At 34.8% G+C, this 23,422-nt stretch overlaps 2 protein-coding genes across 2 annotated transcripts; both read left to right on the forward strand.

Moving 5' to 3' along the window:
- The first annotated feature begins 1,334 nt into the window (after positions 1 to 1,334).
- Positions 1,335 to 8,526, forward strand: LOC115958459 (histone deacetylase complex subunit SAP18). The gene is made up of 6 exons (XM_031076869.1): positions 1,335 to 1,500; positions 1,591 to 1,623; positions 1,737 to 1,847; positions 4,398 to 4,493; positions 8,056 to 8,127; positions 8,223 to 8,526. The coding sequence occupies exons 1-6, from the start codon at positions 1,390 to 1,392 to the stop codon at positions 8,253 to 8,255; spliced, it is 456 nt and encodes a 151-aa protein (XP_030932729.1). The 5' UTR covers positions 1,335 to 1,389; the 3' UTR covers positions 8,256 to 8,526.
- Positions 8,527 to 9,830: 1,304 nt separating this feature from the next.
- On the forward strand, positions 9,831 to 17,873 carry LOC115958458 (polygalacturonate 4-alpha-galacturonosyltransferase). Its single transcript, XM_031076868.1, has 10 exons — positions 9,831 to 10,398; positions 11,500 to 11,534; positions 11,649 to 11,708; positions 11,830 to 11,964; positions 12,094 to 12,157; positions 12,291 to 12,337; positions 12,545 to 12,879; positions 13,000 to 13,357; positions 15,856 to 16,443; positions 17,181 to 17,873. The coding sequence occupies exons 1-10, from the start codon at positions 10,257 to 10,259 to the stop codon at positions 17,454 to 17,456; spliced, it is 2,040 nt and encodes a 679-aa protein (XP_030932728.1). The 5' UTR covers positions 9,831 to 10,256; the 3' UTR covers positions 17,457 to 17,873.
- The last annotated feature ends 5,549 nt before the right edge of the window (positions 17,874 to 23,422 follow it).

Below are 23,422 nucleotides of genomic sequence, written 5' to 3' on the forward strand. Positions count from 1 at the left end.
TATAAAAAAAAGAAAAAGAAAAAGAAAAAAAAAAGGTGGTAAATTGGTGATTCAAATGCATCATGATTCATGAGATGAAAGAGATTTTAATAATATGATTGGAAGAGAAAAGAGAGGATAAGAGGAGAGAGTGGAAAGATAAAACATATATAGTATTTTTTTTTTTAGAGAGAAAGTTTCAATCTATGGTTGAATCAGACTAAAACACTAATCGGTTTTTGGTGTAAGTGGGGATTAAACTTTAGATCTTTTATTTAACTATCAGAGATTTTACCAGTTGAGTTAATTGGAACTCACTTACTTTTTTTTTTTTTTTTTGAGAAACAAAAAAGGGGACTTGCATGTGGTAGTCGTTGTCCCACGCCCTACAGTACATTTGGGTAAGCCTATGAATATCACGAGCTCGAACCGGAGCTCGGAGACCCCGAAATCACACACACCCCAGACTCTATTGGTTTCTGGAACTTACCAGAAATTGCAATTGTAGTCTTTGCGAGAACTCGAACTTAGTTTTTGAGACTTTTTTTTTTTCTTAAAAGTGTTATATTGCTTTCAACCCAATAAAACTTGTGATATGTAAGTTTTAGTTAATTTTGATACGATACCACAAGAGGAAGTCTTGAAAAAAAAAGTCTAAACACTTTTTTTTTTTTTAATTCCAAGTTAAACACTTTCATGTTGCTATATATCAAAATAAAAATATTAACCGACGTTATACAGAAGAAAGTTTTGAGAATTTCCTCCAAAAAAAAAAACAGAAGAGAAAAAAGTATTAATAAATAATAAACACTTAATTAATAAATAAAAATTCAAACCAAATAATAAATAGAAAACAATCAAACGTCATTTAATTATAAATTTTTTAATGTTAAATTGCTTAATCTATTATGCAAATGAAAAAAAAAAAAATTGCTTTAATCTAATGGAACTCATGATAGGTGATTTATAACTGGTTTTAATTGGCGAGTAACAATTTAACCCTCTAAATATTGAAACGCAATGTTACCATGTAAAAAGTTGTGAGACTTGTAAGAAAAATCCAATACTTTCATTCTATTATTATTAGATTAGAATGTACATCATGTGTAAAATGTAAACATCTTATGTAAAATACGAACGTTCAGTTAATTCCGTGTGTGATGAAATGATAATTAGCCCACAAATGGGTAGTTGGAAATGCTTCTAATATTTTTGGGCCTATATTGGGCCGTAGCATAAAGACTAGTGAATCCAAAAGGCCCAATGACTTATCTATCTGGGCTGGGCCCAAATCCCTCATGTCCAGGCCCATGCCCACCAATAAAACCACTTTGCTAAAAGCAAAAAACAGAAAAAACAGAAGAGAGAAGCAGAAGCTTGAGAGAGAGAGAGAGAGAGAGAGAGAGAGAGATGGCAGGAATAGGAGAAGGACAAAGGAGACAAGGAGGGAGACCACAGGGCCCACCTCCAAGGGCCCAGTTTCCTCCTCGCCCTCGCTTCGAACCCGTTGATCGCGAAAAGGTTTGTATGGTTTTCTTACTTTTCCTAGGGTTTCTGATTTTGTTCCCTGAAAATCTTTCTTTGATTCTCTTTGAATTGCTTTGCTTGCAGACTTGTCCATTGTTGCTTCGCGTTTTCACCAAGGTATTCTCGTTGTTCAAAGCTGTGAAGTAAATTATTTGTGCAGTTTTGATAAATTCAATTGGATTCTCTTATGTGTAAATGCTGCTATAACTTTTTTGTTGAATTTTGTGAAGATTGGGGGTCATCATGGTGATGAAGACTTTGCAGTGAGAGGCAAGGAGCCCAAGGATGAAGTTCAAATCTATACCTGGAAGGATGCGACTCTTCGCGAGCTAACTGATTTGGTATGCCTCTATCTCTCTCTCTACAAGCTTCTGTGTATATTTTTGTATTTGTACGCATTTATGTTTTCAATTTGTATGAATTTGCATTTAAAGCTGTAGTCCCAAAATTTTAGGGTTAGTTATGGATCCTTTACAAACTAGTTAGGGTCAGTTACATGTATTCTTTTCTGTGGTTCTAATTTTGTCTGAAATCATACTCATTGGTATTTGCGTAATTGACAAGTCCTTTTTTGCTATTTCTATTAATGACGAATGGCGCTAGCTGCCGTGGCAGCCACGGTTCACTATATGATGGTTTATAAGTGTGTGATTGGCCGATTGACAATCTATAAGGCACCAACAGTTTTCTCAATGGACAAATAGTTGTGTTGGGATTGTCATTCGATTCTGTTACCTGGGTGACCACTAAACATTTTAGTTTTGGTTTGAACTGGATGACAATGAGTGAGGTTAAATCTAGGGAAACGGTGGTATTGCACTAGAAAATGGCTAGGGGGCTGTTTGGGTGAAAAAAATGCTCACTCATCACTCATCACTCATCACTCAAATATCATCACTCATCACTTTATAACTTATTTCCTATAACTATAATCCCCAAATATTTCCAAAACCCAGTTTGGCACCTAAAACTGAGTTCTGTTTTCAACTTTAAAAACTCAAAAACGTGGAACCCACCCTCTGACTCTAACCATGCTACCATTGTTCCACAGGTATGTCTTCTTCTTTATTCATTTTTTTTAATAAATAAAAAATTGACTTTTTCTCTCTGTCAGTGTCTTCTTCTTTGAGAGTGGCCACAGTTCAGGTGAGAGTTTTTTTTTTTTTTTCTTCACATCTATTGCTTCTTCAGCTGAAACACCGTCTTCCTTTAAATTCACCAAGTCCTCGGTCACCATCTTCATCTAAAATGGTGTGCAGTCTAAGCTTTAAATCATTTTTTTTTATTGAATCCAAGTCAGGCTGAGCAGTGAATAGAAAAGGTTGCCAAAGACCCTTGGCATCCTCACTGAAAATTTTCAGTACAAAAGAAAAGATGTTAAGGAATATGGAATTAGGGATGTAATTAATTCCAATCCATGGGTCTTTTGTTTTTATTATTTATTATTTATTATTATTATAGATAGTAGGAGTGGGGGTTGATTTGAACCACGAAGGATGTTATTAGTTGTTACCACTGAAACTTGTACATTGTGAATTGTGAGATTTTTGCTTTCTTGGATTAGTGAACTGCATATTTAAGCCCCATTTTGGTGAGTCATAGTGGGTTAGATTTGGAATGGAGGTGTTGGTGGAGTTTGAGTCGGGGAACTGGGTTGCAGTTGGGATGAAAAAGAAAGATTTTAGGGAAACACTTTAAAAGCAGAGAGAGAAAATCTGCAAGAAAAAATCTCTCTTCATAGTTTTATTGAGAATTCATAGACCACATCACCATAACTACAGTAATATTCAAAGGCCAGATTATTAGCTAACCAAGATCAAGCAATCCATGGGTTGCGTTTGGGGTTTTGTGAATCTTTGGAAGGACGTTATGGTGACCGAGGACTTGGTGAATTTAAAGGAAGATGGTGTTTCAGTTGAAGAAGCAATAGATGTGAAGAAAGGAAGAAAAAAAAAAAAAAAAACACTCACGGCTTGTTTCAGCAGAATCTGGAGGCTGAGAATGGCTTTTAGAGAGCAATATCACCTTTTGGAAATAACAACAATGGAGGTTGAGAATGAAGAGTGCTGTAGCTGTTGGCTGGGCATTATTGCTCTGCCACGGATGGGACTTAACATGTGGGTGGGACCTAACATGTGGGTGGGACCCACTAAGTTCAGCAGAATTACAAAAATGCCATTATAACTCAGTTTCCATAACTCAAAAACACTCAAAAGTTGTTTTCAGTTTTGCCAACTCATCACTCAAAAATCAGAGAATTGAGTGATGGAAACAAAACTTGAAAACACAGCCAAACAGACTCTCTCTGTGGGACCCATCAGTTTTGAGTTATGGGTGATGAAAATAGAGTGATGGGTGACAAAAACTTGCAAATCCAAACAGCCCCTGGGTGTTTGGTGGTTGATAAATAGTGGGCTATCTTTGCAATCATCAACTTGGCCTATAGAGGGATATGCTTGTTATGAAAGAACATGCCTAGGATGCACTCTGTTTTTTCCAGAAAAATATCAGATGGGAGTGTTTGTTGAAACGAGTTTCTGTTGGATTAACATGCGTACTGATTACTTAAGCTGTTATTCACTTGATACTTTTATATAATAAATGAATAAATAAAATAAGAAACGTGAAATACGAGCCTAAAAAGGTATAAGGAACATGCACCATTCCACTGCCACTGAAAAAGTATACATGGGGTAATATCGTTTATGCATCTGTGCACAATGTATGAATGCAAAGGTAACTGATTATAATGAACTTTTCTCTAGATGAGTGTCTTTCTATCTTGGTTTGAAATTTTAACTGTCATACTTTTGTCTCTTTCTTTGCAAGAATCAATTTATGTTTATTTTTTATGGGTCATCCGTTCATGGTTTATTGTGTTTCTTTTACAGGTCAAAGAGGTAGCTCCAGCTGCAAGGAGAAAAAGTGCAAGATTATCATTTGCTTTTGTATATCCTGATAACAACGGCCGTTTTAAAGTGAAAGAAGTTAGTATCTCTCCCTCTCTTCCCCATGCTTTAATAAATAGCCATCATCCAGTGTCTGTCCATTGACATGTTATCATTTATATGAGAGTGACTTTGCAAATTCTTCTAACCTGTGCATGTTTTGATGAGTTATGTGTAGATGAATGATATTGGTCTTCCATATTATAAGAACATATTTGATCAGATATATCCTTTTCAATTAATAATTTCCTTTAATTTTTTTTTTTAATTAACAAGAACATTCACTTCAATAGGGACAATACAAAAAAAAACAACACAATTTAACTGATAAACCAACACCTGATGCAGCACAAACCAGAGCATAGAACCCTGGTATTAAATCATAAAAGAAGCAGAGCTATTTAAAGGAATATAGCTTTTAGTACAGAATTGGAAATGCCCCACATGGAGCACACTGCCCTGTTCTGGACAGAATTACAGAAACTTCCATTATGCTCTATTGTACTTGATTTCCCATCTAATCATTCTCTCAATGCTATCCTTAGAACTGATCTTCCCTTGATTGAATTATCACATTTCTACGCTGCTAGATATGATAGACAGCAGACCCCAAAGCAAGTCTGCATACTATGGATTTGAAGCTTTTGCATCTCAACTGATCTACGCCCCAAGCTATAATGTCATCCTAGTAGAACTTAGGATTCTTTATTAAACGCCAATTCATAATGGTCCTCCATATATTCCCTGCCCACTCAAAGGATAGATCTAGCACTAGCAGACTTCCAGGCTTCTGCACAAGAATAGTTCCTTGATTTTGCTGAGATCCATATAGGTCTATCCTCCCTTATTCAACTTCTGTTGAATGTTCACCAGGGCTTCAGATCTAGCAGACTTCCAGATTCAATTGCCATCCCCTCAATACAGTAGATAATTTTGCATCAAAAGACCTGGCTACATGATCTATATCTCTGTAGCCATATTTAGGGTACATAGTGCGATCTGGATGCCACCAATTGTGCCAGAAGGAATAGCTTTACTATTGCCAATCGCAAATCCTATTGAAGGCCTAGTGGGTTCTCTCATCTTAAAAATTTTAGTCATAGGGGCAATCTTGAGGAGTTTTCACCACCCAAAGGATCTTACCTTTGAGAAGATTCATTTGAGCCCAAGGAACCCAAATGGAGCACAAAACAATTCCAGATAAATCCCATAATTTCAGCTTTATTCGACTGTTCTAGTTTTCTCAAGCGTAATCCCCCTTTAGACCTTGACTTACTAACCAAATTTCAGTTAACACTTACTGCAAATGCAGGAGTGCTTGGACCGCTCCATAATAAACTATTTAACTTCTTCACAACCTTGATAACCTTTTTTGAGAGAATAAACATTCTGGTCCTATATGGCCTATGAGCACCAGCTTAACTGGCAGCTCCTCCTCTTATAAGTTCTAGGGCGAGGGGGAGGTCATGGGTTTAAGACCCATTGGGTGTGTGTAATAACTTATCAATTAAAAAAACAAAGAAAGATTCTGGTCCAATATGCATGATGGCTAAACAAAATCGATTTTTATCAGTTGAAGCTGGAAAGGATAGAAACTTGGAGGACCATGAATCAATCCTTGCTGTGATATTCTCAATGAGTGGTTTGCAATCCTTCTCTGAAAATTTAATAGAAGAAGGTCTAGAATTTGCTGCGTAAGAATTTGCTGCGTAAGCCTCAAAGGAACAGTGGCAAGAAAAACTTCACTCTTGGTAGGGTTAGTCCTCAAACTTGAGAGGTTTTTATTTTTATTTTTTATTTTATTTTGGTGGAATCCAAGGCTTCTTGAGCTACCCATGCTGATTGAATATCAGCTCCCAAAAAACCCCTGAAATAATCAGCAAATCACAAGCGCATTTTAGTCCTTTTGTCAATGAGCTCTAGCTCGGTTGGCACCTCCTCCCCGTGCTAGGTGGAGGGTGAGGTTGTGGGTTCAAGACCCATTAAATGTGTGTGTTACATATCAATATTAAAAAAAAAATGTTTTGAGGCAGCATGCTTAGGCCTTAGGATGGTACTTGAAATCACCCAGGGTTCTAACCCCCTGTGCACTAGTTTAGAAAAGACTAGCTAGCACAAATAAATTCCTATTCTTTATTGTATCCATCAGATGATTTTTTTTTTTAATGTTTTATGCCAAAAGGATTGTGAACAGTGTGACCAAAAAACTTAAGTAGTGGGAGAAATTGCTGGGCTAATTGCATTTTCCTCCCTGTTTCCACTGTGTATGCAACATTATTCAATTTATCATTTCTTGTATAGTTTATAAAAGTTGTCAAACATTGGGTCTACTTGGTCTTTTACTAGTTGAGAAAAAGCTATTTTGGGGTTTTTTGTTTTTGGGGGGGGGGGGGGGGGGGGGGGGGGGGGTTTTTTTTGGGGGGGGGGGGGGGGGGACGGCAAGTTGGGTGGGACATCCATATCAAACTTTCCCCTCCTCTTCCAGAATTTCTTGGGAGTGTTTTTTTTCAGTTAACTAAATTTTATGGTTACGACAGACATCCTTCTTCACAATGTTGCTAAAATTTTTCTATGTTTCACTCTTCTCTTGGCTGGAAAAAGGTGTTTTTACATTGTAGTGTTATGGTGAATGTTAGGGCTGCAATGGCTATGATATGTCCCTCAGAACTCAAATTAGGGGTGTGCATGGGTCGGGTTGAGGGGATTTTTTGACCCAACCCACCATGGCGGGTCAAAAAAAACCCAACCCAACCCAACCCATCACATAAGTCCAACCCAACCCAACCCAACCCACATGGGTCGGGTTGGGTCGGGTTGAACCCATGGGTTTGAAATTTTTTATTATTATTATTAAATTGAGTATAAAAAAAATTAAAATATTAAAAAAACCTAAAGATTAGTATCAAGGTAACTCTTTAAAAGCAAACAACACTAATGACTAAACAACAATAATAATTTATTAGGATTTGTGTGAACTAATTGACTTTTATATAGGATAGGAAGAACTGACTATTTAAAAAAATTTATTAATTATATAATATATTATATATATATATATTAAATTAGTATTAGTAGAAGGAACTGAGGAAATACTGTTCTACAACTGTTTTTTTTTTTTAAATTATTAAATATATAATATATATTTAAATGTATATATATATATATTTATATATATATATATAAAAGTTCCTTACAATTGATTTTAAAAAAAATTATTAAATATAAAAATATATTTTAAATATATATTATATATGGGTGGGTCGGGTTGGGTTTGGCGGGTTTGTAATTTTATGACCCAGACCCAACCCAACCCGCCATAAAATTTTTTTTGTAACCCAACCCAACCCACCAAGCCTTAAAAACCGACCCAACCCGGCGGGTCGGGTTGGGTCGGGTCGGGTTTGGCGGGTCGGTGGGTTTTCTGCACACCCCTAACTCAAATATTTTAATTGGTAGTGTGGATTGACAGCTTAGCTCTAAACATGTGTTTTCATGGGAAATATATGTTATATTTGTAGTGGCAAGTACGCTTTACTGGTTGATTAATGAGCAATACTTATAATGAGGTTCTGATTGTGGAATTCCCCATTGATTCATGAAGGTGGGAATGACGTATTCTTATGGAAATGGAAGATTGGATGACAGCAAGACATTGGCTGAACTTCGCTTTCAGGTAAAATGATATGCTTTTTGGGTTCCGTGTATCTTAGATTTCTTAGTTATATTTCCAAATTGTCACTTAAAAACATATGTTTTTCTCAATTGCAGATTGGAGATTACTTGGATGTTGCTATTCTCTAGAGAAGTTCGCTTCATTTGGCATATGATTTAGGTTGCTCATAATCAGTTTGTCTAGGGAGGGTCTTGTAACACTGTTTACAGGATTTTTGATGCGAGTTTATGCCTCCTTATATGCGGGTACATATGTGGCTAGTTATGAAGTGTTAAAATGATGTGGATGGTAATACTCCTATGTAAAAATTGAAACCTTTTGCGAGTTCGGGAAATATATAATATGTGATTGCTATACCATTATTGATATATATATATTTTATGGGTTTTTGTATTGTTACACCAGTGCTTTATTCTTGCAATCCTCTGTATGATAGCTGCTCTGAACTGTTGATTAAGTGCGCACTAATAACACTGGTCGAGATTGGTTGATGTGTGAATAAATAAGGTCAGAAGGTTGATAGATATCCATGGCGGTAGAGATTGGTTGATGTGAGAATAAATAAGGTCGGTACCAGGTTAATAATAGATATCAGTGGTCATATTCGATCTTTTTGATGGCCATTAAAAATAGAAGGATGGAGCTGATTGAAGATGGAATTACACACAGGTGGAATCAATTTGGGTTGTAGTAGTTTGTTGTTTTATTTATCTTTTTGGTTAAGTGTAGTGAGGATTGTTAAAAAAAAGCTCATGGCTTTGAGGATATTTTCATTGAATGATTAGATTAAGGATTCGGTTAATGTGTGCCATTGGAAAGTTTTTATGGAAAAATAAAAAAACTGTCAAAATAGTGAATTATTATTTTTTATTTTTACGTAAAAAATTTCTTAAAATAGTTTATTAATGCATGTGGACAAATGTTAATAAATGCCTTAATAGAAAGAGAGAGGATTTGAAATACTTTGTCGGCAAGATATTATTATTAGGCATGACTTTGAAATCTACTATGATATTGATGCCAGATTATATATCACTGTGGGAGGATAAAATTTAGGTATAGTATTTTAGTTGTTGTTTTTTAGGTTTTCTTTTAAAATTTAGTCATATATCTATTTAATTAAAAAAACACTTTTATTCTATAAGAAAAAATTTATATAACAAAATTTTAAAAAATGAGAATCTAAGAAATAGCATCTAAGTACAAGTTTTGAGACAAAAATAACCAAAGTCGTCGTATTAAGAGGCTATAATAATAATAATAATAATAATAATAATAATAATAATTGAATGGGGCCCATGGATAGCTTACCAAATCCCCAACGCCCTTCCATAAATTCAACCCTTCGTAATTACAATTACACATGTATACTCATTATTATATGTTATGCATCTAGAATCCATGAACACAATGACAACGACGACGTAATGAATTGGAAGATTTAAATTTTTTTTTTTTTTAAAAAGAAGATTTTTTGAGAGAACTAGTAATAGAAAAGAGAAAAGGAAAGGAAGGAAGGATAAAAGAAAGAAAAAAAGAAGAGGCTATATTTGATTGGGGGGAGGCTTTGGTGACGCGCTTAGCTCTTAAGTAAGCGGCCACACTGACTTCCCACAATGACAACGACGTCGTAGTAGCCCTCCGTGCCGTTATTGTAGAAACTAGAAAGTAACCCATAAATATCAAAATCAAATATCAAAATCAATTATTGCCCGCAGATAAATTTTAAAAAAAAAAAAATAGACGGAAAATCAAAACCCCCGAAAGTAAAGATCGGTGTTCCTCTTTCTCTATCCATGTGTGTGTGGGGCTTAGGGCAACGAAATTAACGCAATCGGAGAATATCTCTCTCTCTTTCTCTCTCATACATTGCGAGCTTCGTGAACTTTTGAACAATTAGGCTCCGAATCACACTCCACTGTCTCTCTCTCTCTCTGTGCATTTTCCTTGTCCCGCACGTCTTTCTCTTTCGACTTCAGCGATAAGCGCTTAAAGCGCTTCCAAATCTCGTCGCAATTCTACTTTCAAAACACACACACACACACACACTCTCGCTCTCGCACTCTCTGAGTTGTTAGTTTTTCTTGTTTTGGAGTATGACTTTTAGGTTTTGATTTTCGTCGGCGTTGATGGCGATGAAGCGAGGACTGTCAGGTGCGAGCGTCCACAGGAACAGAGGCGGTGGATCTGGATTCCCTTTAGCAATTCTCCTCTTCTTCGCGGTCCTCGTCCCTTTCATTTTCTTTGTTCGACGAGGTCTCCACGCCACTGGTAAACTTTCTTTATCCAGTTTCTCAATGTGGAAACTTAATTTCTTAGATCTCACTTTAATCAATTCTTTAAAAAGCAATTTTTTTTAAATTTTTTTTTTTTTATAGTTATTTTTTACTTGGAAAATGTGGACGTGATGCCCTAGATATTTGAGTTGAGAAGAAAATATATAATAATTTTTGTTGTACTAAGTGATTCTTGAAACATTGATTGGGATTGTGGATGGAGATTTGGGATTTTATTTATTTTATTTTATTTTGTGAATCTTGATGACAATGAATGATCATTGATGGAAACTTAGAGCTTGGATATTTCTGAAAAATGGCTTTGGCAAATCATTTATGTTAACGTTTTTTATTTTGGAAGTACCTTTATCTGGAAGTGCTTTCAAATTTTCAATGGAAAGATAGTACAGAAGTAGTGTACTTTGTTCTTTGTGCAATGCCACTTGCGCGGTACCTTCAATTTGCACGATACGTTATTCTAATCAGAGTCGGATTTCTTTGATTAATATCATATCCTACTTTGCAACCTTTCCTGCAATTCTTGGTTGGAGATTGTTTACCTTAGGAAATTTGATGGTTCTTTGTACTTGGACCAATTGAGTTTTGACAAAATTGTGGATAGGGATCTGAACTTTTGAAATGACAATGATGCATGTATACTAGTTGCTATTAGATGTCATGGACTCATGGGGGATGGTGACATTTAGGTTATAATCCATTATATGCTACTCACCGGAGTGGTTACAGTAAAAATGGAGGCAATGAGTCTTGTAGCCAGCCTAAATGCGATGAAAACCTTATGATCAATTTTTTTTTTTTTCTTTCTTACACGCACACCCAATACGTCTAGAACCTAGGACCTCACTCTCCTTGATCTTACAGGGAGAGGAGATGCTGTTTGCGGTAAAGCTGATGGGCACTTTATGATTATTATTATTTTTTCTGATGAGGTTGAAATGAAGTCCAGCATTATATGAAATACCAGTAGTTCTTGTGTGGAGATCTATACACTCACAAATTAATGCATTATGTATGTACGCATTCGTGCTTTCATCAGTGTTAGTTAAAATGATTAATATTGTTATTAATCATGCAGATCGAGATGATCTTTCAACTGATCCAATTAAACAGGTGCCCTTTTTCAGACATTTGTCCTTTTCTTCGGCTTATTTTCTTATATTTTCTGTATTGTATTCTGTCTGCTTCTTTATCTTAAAATGATGAAGAATTTGGTTGTGTGTGCAGAATGTGGATTGGAGAGAAAGGTTGGCACTGCAAAATGTAAAATCTCTTTTCACAAAGAAGGCAAGTGCATGTTGATGAAAATTTTATTGGGTTATACATGTCTTAGTTAACATAAGTAGTGGCAGTCTCTTAGTGTTGGAGTTTTTCTTATAGCTAACACACTGACCGTGTCTGCATTTAGGCCATGGATGTTATCGCTTCCCGCACAAGTGACATGGGGCCTCTGAGTCTTGATATTTTTAAGAAAAACAACTTGTCTGCTTCATGGAAAGTCATTGGTGCAAAGACTTCAGTTGTTGACAGTGACTCTTATGAGGTTAGGATGACTATTATGTTTCTGCTTGAATTCCTTGTTGTTCCTCTTACACTTTTAGTGTTGCAGAAAGCTTGTTAATTAATTGTGGCTGGCTTATTGATGTGTTATGTTTTGTGGTTCTGTTCAAAGCCAAACCGAGAGGCTGCAGATGTTAGAAAAGAAACACCTAAAGGCAAAAGGCACAAATTTTCAGGTGATAACATATTTTGTATTAGCATCAGAATATGGCTGATACTCTTTTACATGACTTTTGATATTGAGATTGCAATGTTTTCCGTAGTGGAATCTGAATATGGGCGATGTTTTCTAATTGTTGTCCTGTGCAGATGATCGTGCTCAATTTATCGCTAAACCTGCAGACCTAGCCCGGAGGGTAATCATCATCCTTGGATGCTTGCATGTTCTAGTCACCATGTTGTTCAAAGTTTCTTTTGACCTTGAAAATTTAATATTTTCAACACATAATATTAAGGAACAAATTACATCTTTATACTAGCATTTGCTCTTCATGGATTTTACCAGATTATTAGCTGCTTTACTTCTTGACCGTTGATATATACCTCTTTAAGCTCTTTTGCAGCAATTGCGTGAGAAAAGACGTGAAAAGCGTGCATCTGAATTGGTAAAACAGGATGATGAAGCAATTGTAAAGTTTGAAAATGCAGCCATTGAACGTTCCAAATCAGTTGACTCTGCTGTTCTGGGAAAATACAGCATATGGAGGAAAGAAAACGAAAATGAGAACTCTGATTCAACAGTACGCTTGATGCGGGATCAAATCATAATGGCAAAGGTCTATTTAAGCATTGCGAAGATGAAGAAGAAGGGTGACTTGTACCAACAACTAGAGGCTCACCTTAAACAGAGCCAGCGGGCTTTAGGAGACGCCAATGCTGATGCTGATCTACATAGCAGGTAACAGAATATTGGGCATGTAATGTGATCCATTATGTTTCAATATCTGCATTTGTTCATGTTCTTTATATTGATAACTTTGGCAATTTTTACCTTATATCATGTTCAACTTGTTTCTAGTGCACCTGCGAAAATCAAAGATATGGGCCAACTTCTGTCAAAAGCAAGAGAGCAACTGTATGACTGCAAGTTGGTGACTAAGAAGCTGAGAGCAATGCTTCAGTCAGCAGATGAACAAGTTAGAAGCTTGAAAAAGCAGAGTACATTCTTGAGTCAGTTAGCTGCCAAGACCCTTCCAAATGCAATCCACTGCTTATCTCTGCGCTTAACCATAGATTACAACCTCCTTCCTCCAGAAAAGCGGAAGTTCCCCAGAAGTGAGAATTTGGAGAATCCAAATCTTTATCATTATGCCCTCTTCTCAGACAATGTCTTGGCTGCATCGGTTGTTGTCAACTCAACTATTATGAATGCCAAGGTGATGTACGCTGTCTTATTCTATTCCACTAGCTTAAAGTGCGTCTTTCCAAAAGACTGAAAACCCTTGTTGATGCTCTGAATATTTTTTTGTCCCTGTTGCCTTATTTGTACTTGCAATTTCTGGTACTTGTGGTTTACCACCGGGCCTTCTGGCCTAAGTGGTACCCGGTTCACTTGGTGACTGCCAGCTCAGGGGTTCTATCCCCTGCATAAACAATTACCCAGCAAAAAAAATTTCTGGTACTTGTGGTTTGAAATTAGAAGATCTCCAGTTGGTTTCACTTCAGACGTATAATTTCTTGCTAAATGCGCTGGATATATATATACATTAACTAATAGTTAGTTCCCTCCCCTCCCCTCCCCCCTTTCTTTTTTGCTTAGAAAAAGTGAGGAGGGACTTGAACTCAGGTTTTCTCCATAGGTTGATCAGGCAGTACCACTAACATAACTATTGAAAAAGATGTTAGGTATAGCTTTTGAATCAGATCAATCTGGGCCTGTTGGGTATTGCTGCGAACTTTCGTAATCAGTTTTTTATGAGTGCTTTGGTGGTACCACCAGACCATTATGGTTCCGTATGCATGCCATTGGTGACAGTGACACCCCCAATTATTAAAATCCTTGAAATGTACATTTACCTTAGGCCAGCTTGAAGTGGAAAGAAGAAGAGGCCTATTGATGTCCGCAATGGCTCCATTTTACTCAAATCTGTAGGATCAACACATAAAAGTCCATTTCATTGGAGTTGGTATTTGGGTTTCTGATTGTTGCAGATATTTGGTCTGAGTGCTTTGAAAGACAAGATGTGAGGGAGTTTGGGAATGAATTAGAGGTGGTGCCTATGGTGTTTATATTTTTATATCATTTTTAACATTTTTCAAGATTTTCCTTACAAATCTACTCTCTGAAACCCAAATTGTTTTTCCTCCATTCCATTTTGGGATGTCCCAAAATAAAGTCCTCTTTGAAAAGTCAACGTATAAATTTCCTAACATATCCTTCACTTTATTTAAAAATTCAATACCCCCCCCCCCCTTTTTCACTAAACTTTTAAATTACGGAGGGTAGTTTTGAAAACTTGTACCTTTTTATAGAAAAGACAATGCATTAAATGATATTCCTTTAAAAAGTTGGATTTTTTAAATAGGCCTAACAAAATGGGTTGGAGGGAGTATTTGAGTATTGAAATTGTTTGCTGCGAACTTTCGTAATCAGTTTTTTATGAGTGCTTTGGTGGTACCACCAGACCATTCTGGTTCCATATGCATGCCATTGGTGACAGTAACACCCCCAATTATTACAATCCCTGAAATGTACATATACCTGAGGCCAGCTTGAAGTGGAAAGAAGAAGAGGCCTATTGATGTCTGCAATGGCTCCATTTTACTCAAATCTGTAGGATCAACACATAAAAGTCCATTTCATTGGAGTTGGTATTTGGGTTTCTGATTGTTGCAGATATTTGGTCTGAGTGCTTTGAAAGACAAGATGTGAGGGAGTTTGGGAATGAATTAGAGGTGGCGCCTATGGTGTTTTTATTTTTATATCATTTTTAACATTTTTCAAGATTTTCCTTACAAATCTACTCTCTGAAACCCAAATTGTTTTTCCTCCATTCCATTTTGGGATGTCCCAAAATAAAGTCCTCTTTGAAAAGTCAATAAATAAATTTCCTAACATATCCTTCACTTTATTTAAAAATTCAATATCCCCTCTTTTCACTAAACTTTTAAATTACGGAGGGTAGTTTTGAAAACTTGTACCTTTTTATATAAAAGACAATGCATTAAATGATATTCCTTTAAAAAGTTGGATTTTTAAAACAGGCCTAACAAAATGGGTCGGAGGGAGTATTTGAGTATTGAAATTGTTTCCTGCAAGGGTTTGTGGATAATGGTGGTAAGGAGGGATGAATCAATGAACTATAGCTTAATTGGTACTTCCTTCTCCCATAATAATGGGATGGAGGGTGAAGTCGTGGGTTTAAGAGTCAAGACCCATTGGGTGTGTGTGAAAAATGGTGGTTAGGGAGGAAGGAGAGAAATTGACGAGGTGGTTGATTGTGAGTTAATAATGACATAATTATCAGGACTATAAATGTGATTGTAAAGGAAATGTCTGTCAAACTGCCATAGGGCTCTATATGCCTGTTTGGGATGCTGAAATGCAACATTCAACAGGCACTTAAAGTTGTTTGATAATAATTTTTTTATATTGAAATTCTTTTAAGTGGGACCTCTCTTTTGACAGAACCCACTTCATATGGACGCGTAATGGGAATATTATCTTATAGAGAGGCTCCATGAAGCCACTGTCGCAACATATGTGACCCACACATCTGTGGGTCTCTCATGCTGTGAGAGGAGGATCTTATGGAGCTGCTCCTTGAGATACCTCCTCCACGTAATGGGGAACTTATGCTATTAAATTAATGTTCAATAAAAGTTGCTTGCTTTCTTGTGTTTGACTAAAACATGCTTCTTGGCTGCACTGCAGGACTCTTCAAAACATGTTTTCCATCTTGTCACTGATAAACTCAATTTTGGAGCCATGAATATGTGGTTTCTGTTGAATCCTCCTGGAAAAGCCACAATCCATGTTGAAAATGTTGATGAATTTAAGTGGCTTAATTCATCTTATTGCCCTGTTCTTCGTCAACTTGAGTCTGCTGCAATGAAAGAGTATTATTTCAAGGCTGGCCATCCAACCACTCTTTCATCTGGTGCTGCTAATCTAAAGTACAGGAACCCGAAGTATCTATCAATGCTTAACCATCTGAGGTTCTATCTACCACAGGTTTATCCAAAGTTAGATAAGATCCTGTTTCTTGACGATGACATTGTTGTCCAGAAAGACTTGACTGGACTGTGGTCTGTGAATCTCCAAGGCAAGGTTAATGGGGCGGTGGAGACCTGTGGTGAGAGCTTTCACCGTTTTGACAAGTACCTTAACTTTACAAATCCTCATATTTCAAGAAACTTTGATCCAAATGCATGCGGGTGGGCGTATGGGATGAACATTTTTGATCTTGAGGAGTGGAAAAAGAGGGATATTACTGGCATATATCACAAGTGGCAGAACATGGTGAGCCTTTTAACCCTTACATTTTTTTGCATGTGTTTTGTTTCCTTGTTCCGTGTACAAACAAGTTTTATGCATTACTTATAACTTGTCATAAATCTCTGCAAGTTTATTTTCATCACTGGTAACTTTATTCTCTTAGGCTTACTCGTATAAATTCCATGTAGTAAGGCTGCGACCATTTTTGCACTTAATGATATTCATACTTGCTTATTAAAAAGCACTTTACACCCTCTAAGTTTAGGGTTGCTTTTTGATATGTTCCCCGAATTTTAAATCTTGCAATTTTCACCCTCAACTATTATAACAATATTAATGTGCTCCTTTCGTAATGGTCGGTCACAATTCTTCCGTTATCGTGTAAAAATGAACCCCCCCCCCCCCCCAACCCCTTTTTTTCTTCACAAAAATATCATTTCTTGGTGGTTTAACAAGAAAATTCTAATGGATGTTGACAGAAATTGCAAGCTTTTATAGTTATTGGACCAATTTAGAAGTCATCCCAAGCTTAAGGGGTGTAAATATAATTCCTTTAAAAAGAACTTCATTCCCTTGGCCTATTTCATGAAAACTGTTTTTAATTTTTTTTTCCACTGTAAAATTCTGCATATAATAATTGGTTTGAACCCACCTCCCCTTCCCCCACTATTTACTTATATATATATATATATATATATATAAAATCTACATTACCATAATTATTTAATCATTGACCTTTTTGTTTTCTGTGGCGGATTTAGAATGAAGATAGGGTACTTTGGAAGCTTGGGACATTACCTCCGGGATTAATTACATTTTATGGGCTGACACATCCTCTTGAGAAGTCATGGCATGTGCTTGGTTTGGGTTACAATCCAAGCGTTGATCGTACAGAGATTGATAATGCTGCAGTGATACACTATAATGGCAACATGAAACCCTGGCTGGAGTTGGCAATGACAAGATATCGTTCTTACTGGACTAAGTACATTAAATATGATCATCCCTACCTTCACAGGTGCAAATTAAGTGAATGAACTCATTATCGAGGGCTTTGTCATATGGTGAGATCTTCTCTATCTCTCTTGCTGGTAGGGTCGTTATTTCTAACTAAGACGTCACTTTAGTAAGTTTAGGCAGAGAGGGATAAGATTTGTTTTTCTTTGGGGTATTTTCCCTATTTTGTTATCTTTTCCACATTGTTTATTCTTCTCTGTAATTCTTTCAATTTGTTCCCATCATCCCTCACCCATTGGAACAAGGTAACAAATTCTATGCCTTGTTTACCTGTAAAAACTCTTTACTGTATCTCATTTTGGAGCTACGTGCGATATGGACAGAAATAGGAATTCAGTACCATTTGCTAATGTTTGAGCTGCAACTTGCTCGCTTTGAAGAATTCAACGTGTATTGGTTCTGATATCCTCTCTTTATAAACTAACCAAATTGAACAACTCTCTTTGGCTGTGTTTTAAATTATTGAATAAATATAAATTATGAATGGACTTTTACCAAATGAATTATTAGGTATAGAATGTCAATGTATGGTAGAAAAGGTATTTGCTTCAGGCTACATATACTGATTTACTAAGCAAATAAGCTTTGTTGAATAGCTGTAGTTGTGTTAAAAATGACCAATGATCAGGATAGTATCTAGTGTAAGTTTACAACTAAACTTAAGTTGACAAACTTACCTAAGGGTCTGTCAACTTATATTCGACTTTTTGTATTCTCAATTTTAAGGATTTTAAAATATAATTTTTTTTTAGGTACAGTTATATACTATTTATTTTCTTAAAATAAAAATAAGTCATAGAAAATAAGCTTATCCAAATACATTTGCTACAGTACCAAAGGTTGTATTATATTGGCTAAAATAAAGGCTTGGGGGTTAAGTTGTAATTCAAAATCTTTTTGTGGGACTCGTTATTAGCAACTCTAACCTCAATTTAAAGGAAAGATAGAGACTTCAATTTACTTTCTGTTAAATAACTTTTGAAGTTTGATAGACTGGGTTCGGGTTTGGATGATTTGACTAAAGATACATAAAGGGGTGACAGTGATACTCGATGTGTGAAGAAACAAATCATGCAATGGGTTGCCACATCTAGATGAGGCAAAAATGAAGCATCACCTACCCTTTCTTATCATGGGCCTAAATAAAATCCAAGCATGGTCATGTGGGCCTTTCAGAAATAAAATCTCATTTTGGATGTGCTTCGTTTAAAATATTTCAAAAACTCATTTGAAAACACAAAGTTAAAATGAAAAAATAAAATTAACTTAGAATTATTAACAATATGATCGTATACTTGAAGATTTAAATTTTAAAATGTTCTATATATGCCTTGGTTTTTCAAAGATGTTGCCTGACGTTTTTATTTTGAAGTAACTTAGTGTCCGTTTGACATGATTAATTTGCCAACTTATTTTTGCTATTATTTGCATGGGTTCCACTACACTTTTTGGTATTATTTATGAGTCCTACTATATTATTTTAGCTAATTTTTACTTTTATCTACCGTACTTTCAGCAAAAAGTTTTCATTTTTAGCAAAATAAGCTAATCTCAAACAGACCCTTAAAAGTATTAATGTTTGTTTTTTCTAACTTAGATTTTATTTTTGGAATTTTATATATTTAGATCAATCTTTAAACTTCATAAATTAATAACTATTTATTTATTGATTATTTAATGGTTTATTTTACTTATTTGATATATGTATTTACATTCAACTTAATTTTTGAAGAACCTTAAGTACCTGTTTGGATATTGATTATTAGCGTCTGTGTCTACCTTCTTCTTCTTTTTTTTTTTTTTTTTTTTTTTTTTTTTTTTGTGAAGCGCGTTTATGTGGTTGTGGTGGCTTTTTTAGTGGGTCCCGTGCACTGTTCACGGGACTCATAAACCTCTTTTTTTCAGCAAAACTTTCATTAAAAAGGGGTTTCACGGCACTGTTCACATATTTAAAAATTATTTTGCTACAATATTTTCAGTTTTTAGCAAAATAAGTGGTATCCAAACACATCCTAAGTGTAACAATGATTATACTACCTGTCAAAAAACAATGATCATACTAACTCTAATACTAGGTTTCAGAAAAATAAATTGAAATTGAGCATTGAAAATAATAATAATAATTATAACTTACATTTTCATTATCTTTTTATGCTAATAAAATATTTTTCTTAATAATCTAAGTGATTTTTTCTTCTGTTAATATATATATATATATATTTTTTTCAGATCAATTTGTCTTTAGTATTGGATTATTTGTACTTTACCCCCTTAATTATTGGGTCATTTGAACTACCCCCTCTTAAATATTGTGTCAGTTGCATTTCCCCTCTCAAGGGTATTTTAGTAGTTTCATTGTAATATATTCCTGGAGTGAAAAGATTCTATCATGATTTAACAAGGGTGTTTGCTTATTTTCAATAGTTAAGGGAAAACATTGCTCTATTTTATAGTTTAGGGAGAAAATTGTAAACTACTCCATAGATAAAGGGAAGGAATTGCTTTTTTTCATTTATTTTATTTATCCTTAAAATTGACAACAGTTTTTATACTTTATTGATCAATACAATGAAATGTTTGAATTTGATTAAAGAATCTAAGTCCTGTACCTAAAGAAAATACAGTACATAAATTTTGCCCTCTTCAGGTTGCTTTCCAAGTAGTACCTGTATTTTGTGGGCTCTTGCTTTCTAAGCAGTACTTAAGCTGTTGGACCAGCCCTTTATGACTACCAATTAATCTTAGCTTTCCTTGGAGGTGTTGTGATCTTGTATCTCCTTATTGTTTCTGCTGAACTGTCTCTTTATTCTAATTATCTAATCTTCCTAGCACAAAGATCAGCCTTTTTCTTTTTAACCCACTTCAACAAGCCTCTCCTTTTTCTTTCTGCATCTTCCAAACCAAAATCATATCAGGATCATTTTGCTCCCCATTCCCGAGAAAGAGGCTAGACATAAGAGACAGATTCTGCGGATTAATTGATGATGGAACTGTTCTTTGAAAACTAGAAAAAGGAAAAGAAAAAGTAACAGAGAGAAGGGAAGGGTTAAAATTTGGAATGATAGTAAAATGTTAGATACTTTTATTCCACTCCTATGTGAGTGGGGTGATATGTATAACTCCATAATACATAATACCACCTCGGGATAAAATAAATTATATTTTAAATCTCACAATTTAGAAGTGATTTAAATTAATCTCACACTTTTAAAAATGTCAAATTATATACTACATTTCTAAAAACATTTCACTGCAAATCTTAAAGTCTTTTTACATGAAATCGTGAATGGAAAATACTTTACAAGGAGAACCAAATTCAAAGTACTCAAGTCAAAAGTTTTGCAAGTTGCAACTCACGATACTTTCTGGAGTTTCAAACAACAACTTCCCTCCATGATTCAAAATACTCCCTCCCAAACTACCAAATTATCAAAAATAAGTGGAATAAAATATTTCAATACTAATTAATACTGTTATATTGATTTAAAGTTTTTGATATATATAATTAAAATTCATATATTTCAGAAATCCAAATATGATCCTAATCAGTTTGTATTTTTGGGGGGTTCACTAGAAAATAGCATTTTCAAAAAGTTTTTAAAATATTTTTCAAAATAACAAATATTAGAACACTTGCATTAGTGCTTATATAATAAATAATAAAAAAAGGACCACATTTAGTCAACCAAATTCAAAATTCACTTGCATTAAACCATGAAGAGTTTGGTAAAAATACATTATTACTATAGTAATCATGTAAATTTACATTGATGCTATTTATTTTGTTTTTGTTTTTGTTTTTTTTTTTGGTTACGTATTTCGAAAATAAAGGAAGAGAATGGATGCAGGGACGGAGCCAAGCTTGGACTATGGGAGGCAATGGCCCCCCCAATTTTTTTATAAAAAAATTAATACATATATAGGTATTAATGTTAGAAATTTTATTCTATAAAATTACACTTTGTTCCCTTAACAATATCATTGATTCTTTTAAGAGTAATGTTATAACTAGGCCAGTTTAGGATTTGATCTGACCGTTACAATGCTCCATCGTAGGTGTCCGACACGGTGGTCGGAGGAGATTTGGGCATACCGACAATGGCCAGTGCGGCAATTGGTGACTATTTTACACTCTAATGAGAAACCACACCGCATTGAGTATGTATGTATGTGTGTGTGTATATATATATATACACTATAATTTAACATATGTATGATGTATTTTATATATAGAATTATATGTTTCAGTAGAGAGAAGGCAAAATAGAGGGTTTGAGAGATGCAAGAAAAAAGGAAATATGGCACTAGAGAAACTAGAGTTGTATATATGGGTTAAGAACATTAGGGTTTTTACAAAAATTTATTTTGTATAATCTAATACTAAAATGATGCCGTTTTGAACCTGACATTAATTTTAATATTAGTTCCAAAACTACGTTGTTTTGGTATCAGCCTAAAAAAAAAAAAAAAGTAAATAAAAATGACAGCGTTTAAATTTTAAACTCTAGAATTATTAGATACCCACCTCTTTCATTCTCTCATTAGTTGCCCACCCTCCCTCTCCCATAAACGTCTCCTCCTCACCTCTCTTTCTCTCTCTCTCCTCACTTCTTTGCCTCCGCTGCTTGCTACCACTGTTTTCAGCCGCTTGATACCACAATTCTTGGAGTTTCACTCTTTGCTCTCTCCTTTTTGCTATTCTCAGGAAGTTTTATAGAAGGTTAGGTTTTGAATTTTAATGCTCCTCCTTACAATGCTTTCTTTGAGGTTTGTTTATGTATTTTATTTTCAATGGTTTTGTTTTATCTTTTATAGATTCGGTTTAGTTTTTTTTTTCATTTTTTTTATTTTAATATTTTTTTTAAAATGGGTTTTTTTTGTGATTTGAAATGAGATATTTTTGGGAGAAAGATTGTGAATTTGTTTGTATTTGTGTGTTTTATTTTTCTTTTTGTGGAATAATTGGGTTTTTGAATGATTATGATGGGGTTTAGGTTGTTAATTGTGTTTGTGTTTGATTCCTAAGAAAATGGAGGAATTAATCGAACTAACCGCACTGAACCAGTATGGTGCACCGCACCTTGTGTAGATTGGTGTCATACCATTCATAGGTGAGGTGTGGTACCACACCCTATAGGTATGGTGCAAAAAACTCTCCAATAAACACTCACCATGTCAGCAATTTATAACAAAAAAGTTTGTAACTTTGACATTTTCCTCCATTTAAAGGGCATAAAAAAAATTATAGATCTAAGATCTAAAACAAATTATACAAGCCTCAAAAAATTAAACCAATAACAAAAATTTCCAATAGAAAAACTTAAAAAAAAAATAAATAAAAAAAAAAAATCCTAGCCAACAAATTTTACCCAAAACAAATGTCTTTTAAAATTTTTTAAACAAAATAATTTTATTGTTACCCAATAGAAGACACACCGATATCTAGCCCAATACCTCCCTCTTTCACCTCCCCAATGCGCATGTTTCTAATTAAATATCTACTCTAATACATGTTAGCCCATTAATTATTACAATTAAAAAGAATAAAATGTTGTCTTTCATTTTCAATGTGAGATTAAATATTTCACTAACTTCTTATATTAATTCTCATATCATTATAATTATGTTGTCATATTTATTTTAATTAAATAATATTAAAATAGACATAATTTTTTATGATATCTTATATATGCAAATGTGTTCATAGCATTTTTTTTAGAAGAATGTGTTCATTTTATTGATAGCTTGAATCTTTTTGGATTGACGACATAACTAAAAAACAAGTTCTTCGGAACACGTTAACATATACGATTATGGTACGCGGCGGACCAATGAGAAGCTGAAAACGCATAGGTCAGTGACGATTTTTTAAGGTCAGCTACAGGTCTGTGATCATCTTGCCATTGCCATTGGACAAACTTGTTCACGAAAAAAACTTGGGAAGTGACATTGCTGTGTCTCTTTGTGCTTACTGTACATTACTCAG

This window comes from Quercus lobata, chromosome 8 (assembly GCF_001633185.2).
Source record: "Quercus lobata isolate SW786 chromosome 8, ValleyOak3.0 Primary Assembly, whole genome shotgun sequence".
Taxonomy (NCBI): Eukaryota; Viridiplantae; Streptophyta; class Magnoliopsida; order Fagales; family Fagaceae; genus Quercus; species Quercus lobata.

Excerpts from the sequence above, each read along its gene's own strand:
- LOC115958458 (XM_031076868.1), top strand. The coding sequence starts at position 10,257 with ATGGCGATGAAGCGAGGACTGTCAGGTGCGAGCGTCCACAGGAACAGA. Across the intron at positions 11,965-12,093 it reads TTGACAGTGACTCTTATGAG|CCAAACCGAGAGGCTGCAGA; the intron begins GTTAGGATGACT and ends TTCTGTTCAAAG. Across the intron at positions 16,444-17,180 it reads ATCACAAGTGGCAGAACATG|AATGAAGATAGGGTACTTTG; the intron begins GTGAGCCTTTTA and ends TGGCGGATTTAG.
- LOC115958459 (XM_031076869.1), top strand. The coding sequence starts at position 1,390 with ATGGCAGGAATAGGAGAAGGACAAAGGAGACAAGGAGGGAGACCACAG. Across the intron at positions 1,501-1,590 it reads AACCCGTTGATCGCGAAAAG|ACTTGTCCATTGTTGCTTCG; the intron begins GTTTGTATGGTT and ends CTTTGCTTGCAG. Across the intron at positions 1,624-1,736 it reads TGCTTCGCGTTTTCACCAAG|ATTGGGGGTCATCATGGTGA; the intron begins GTATTCTCGTTG and ends AATTTTGTGAAG.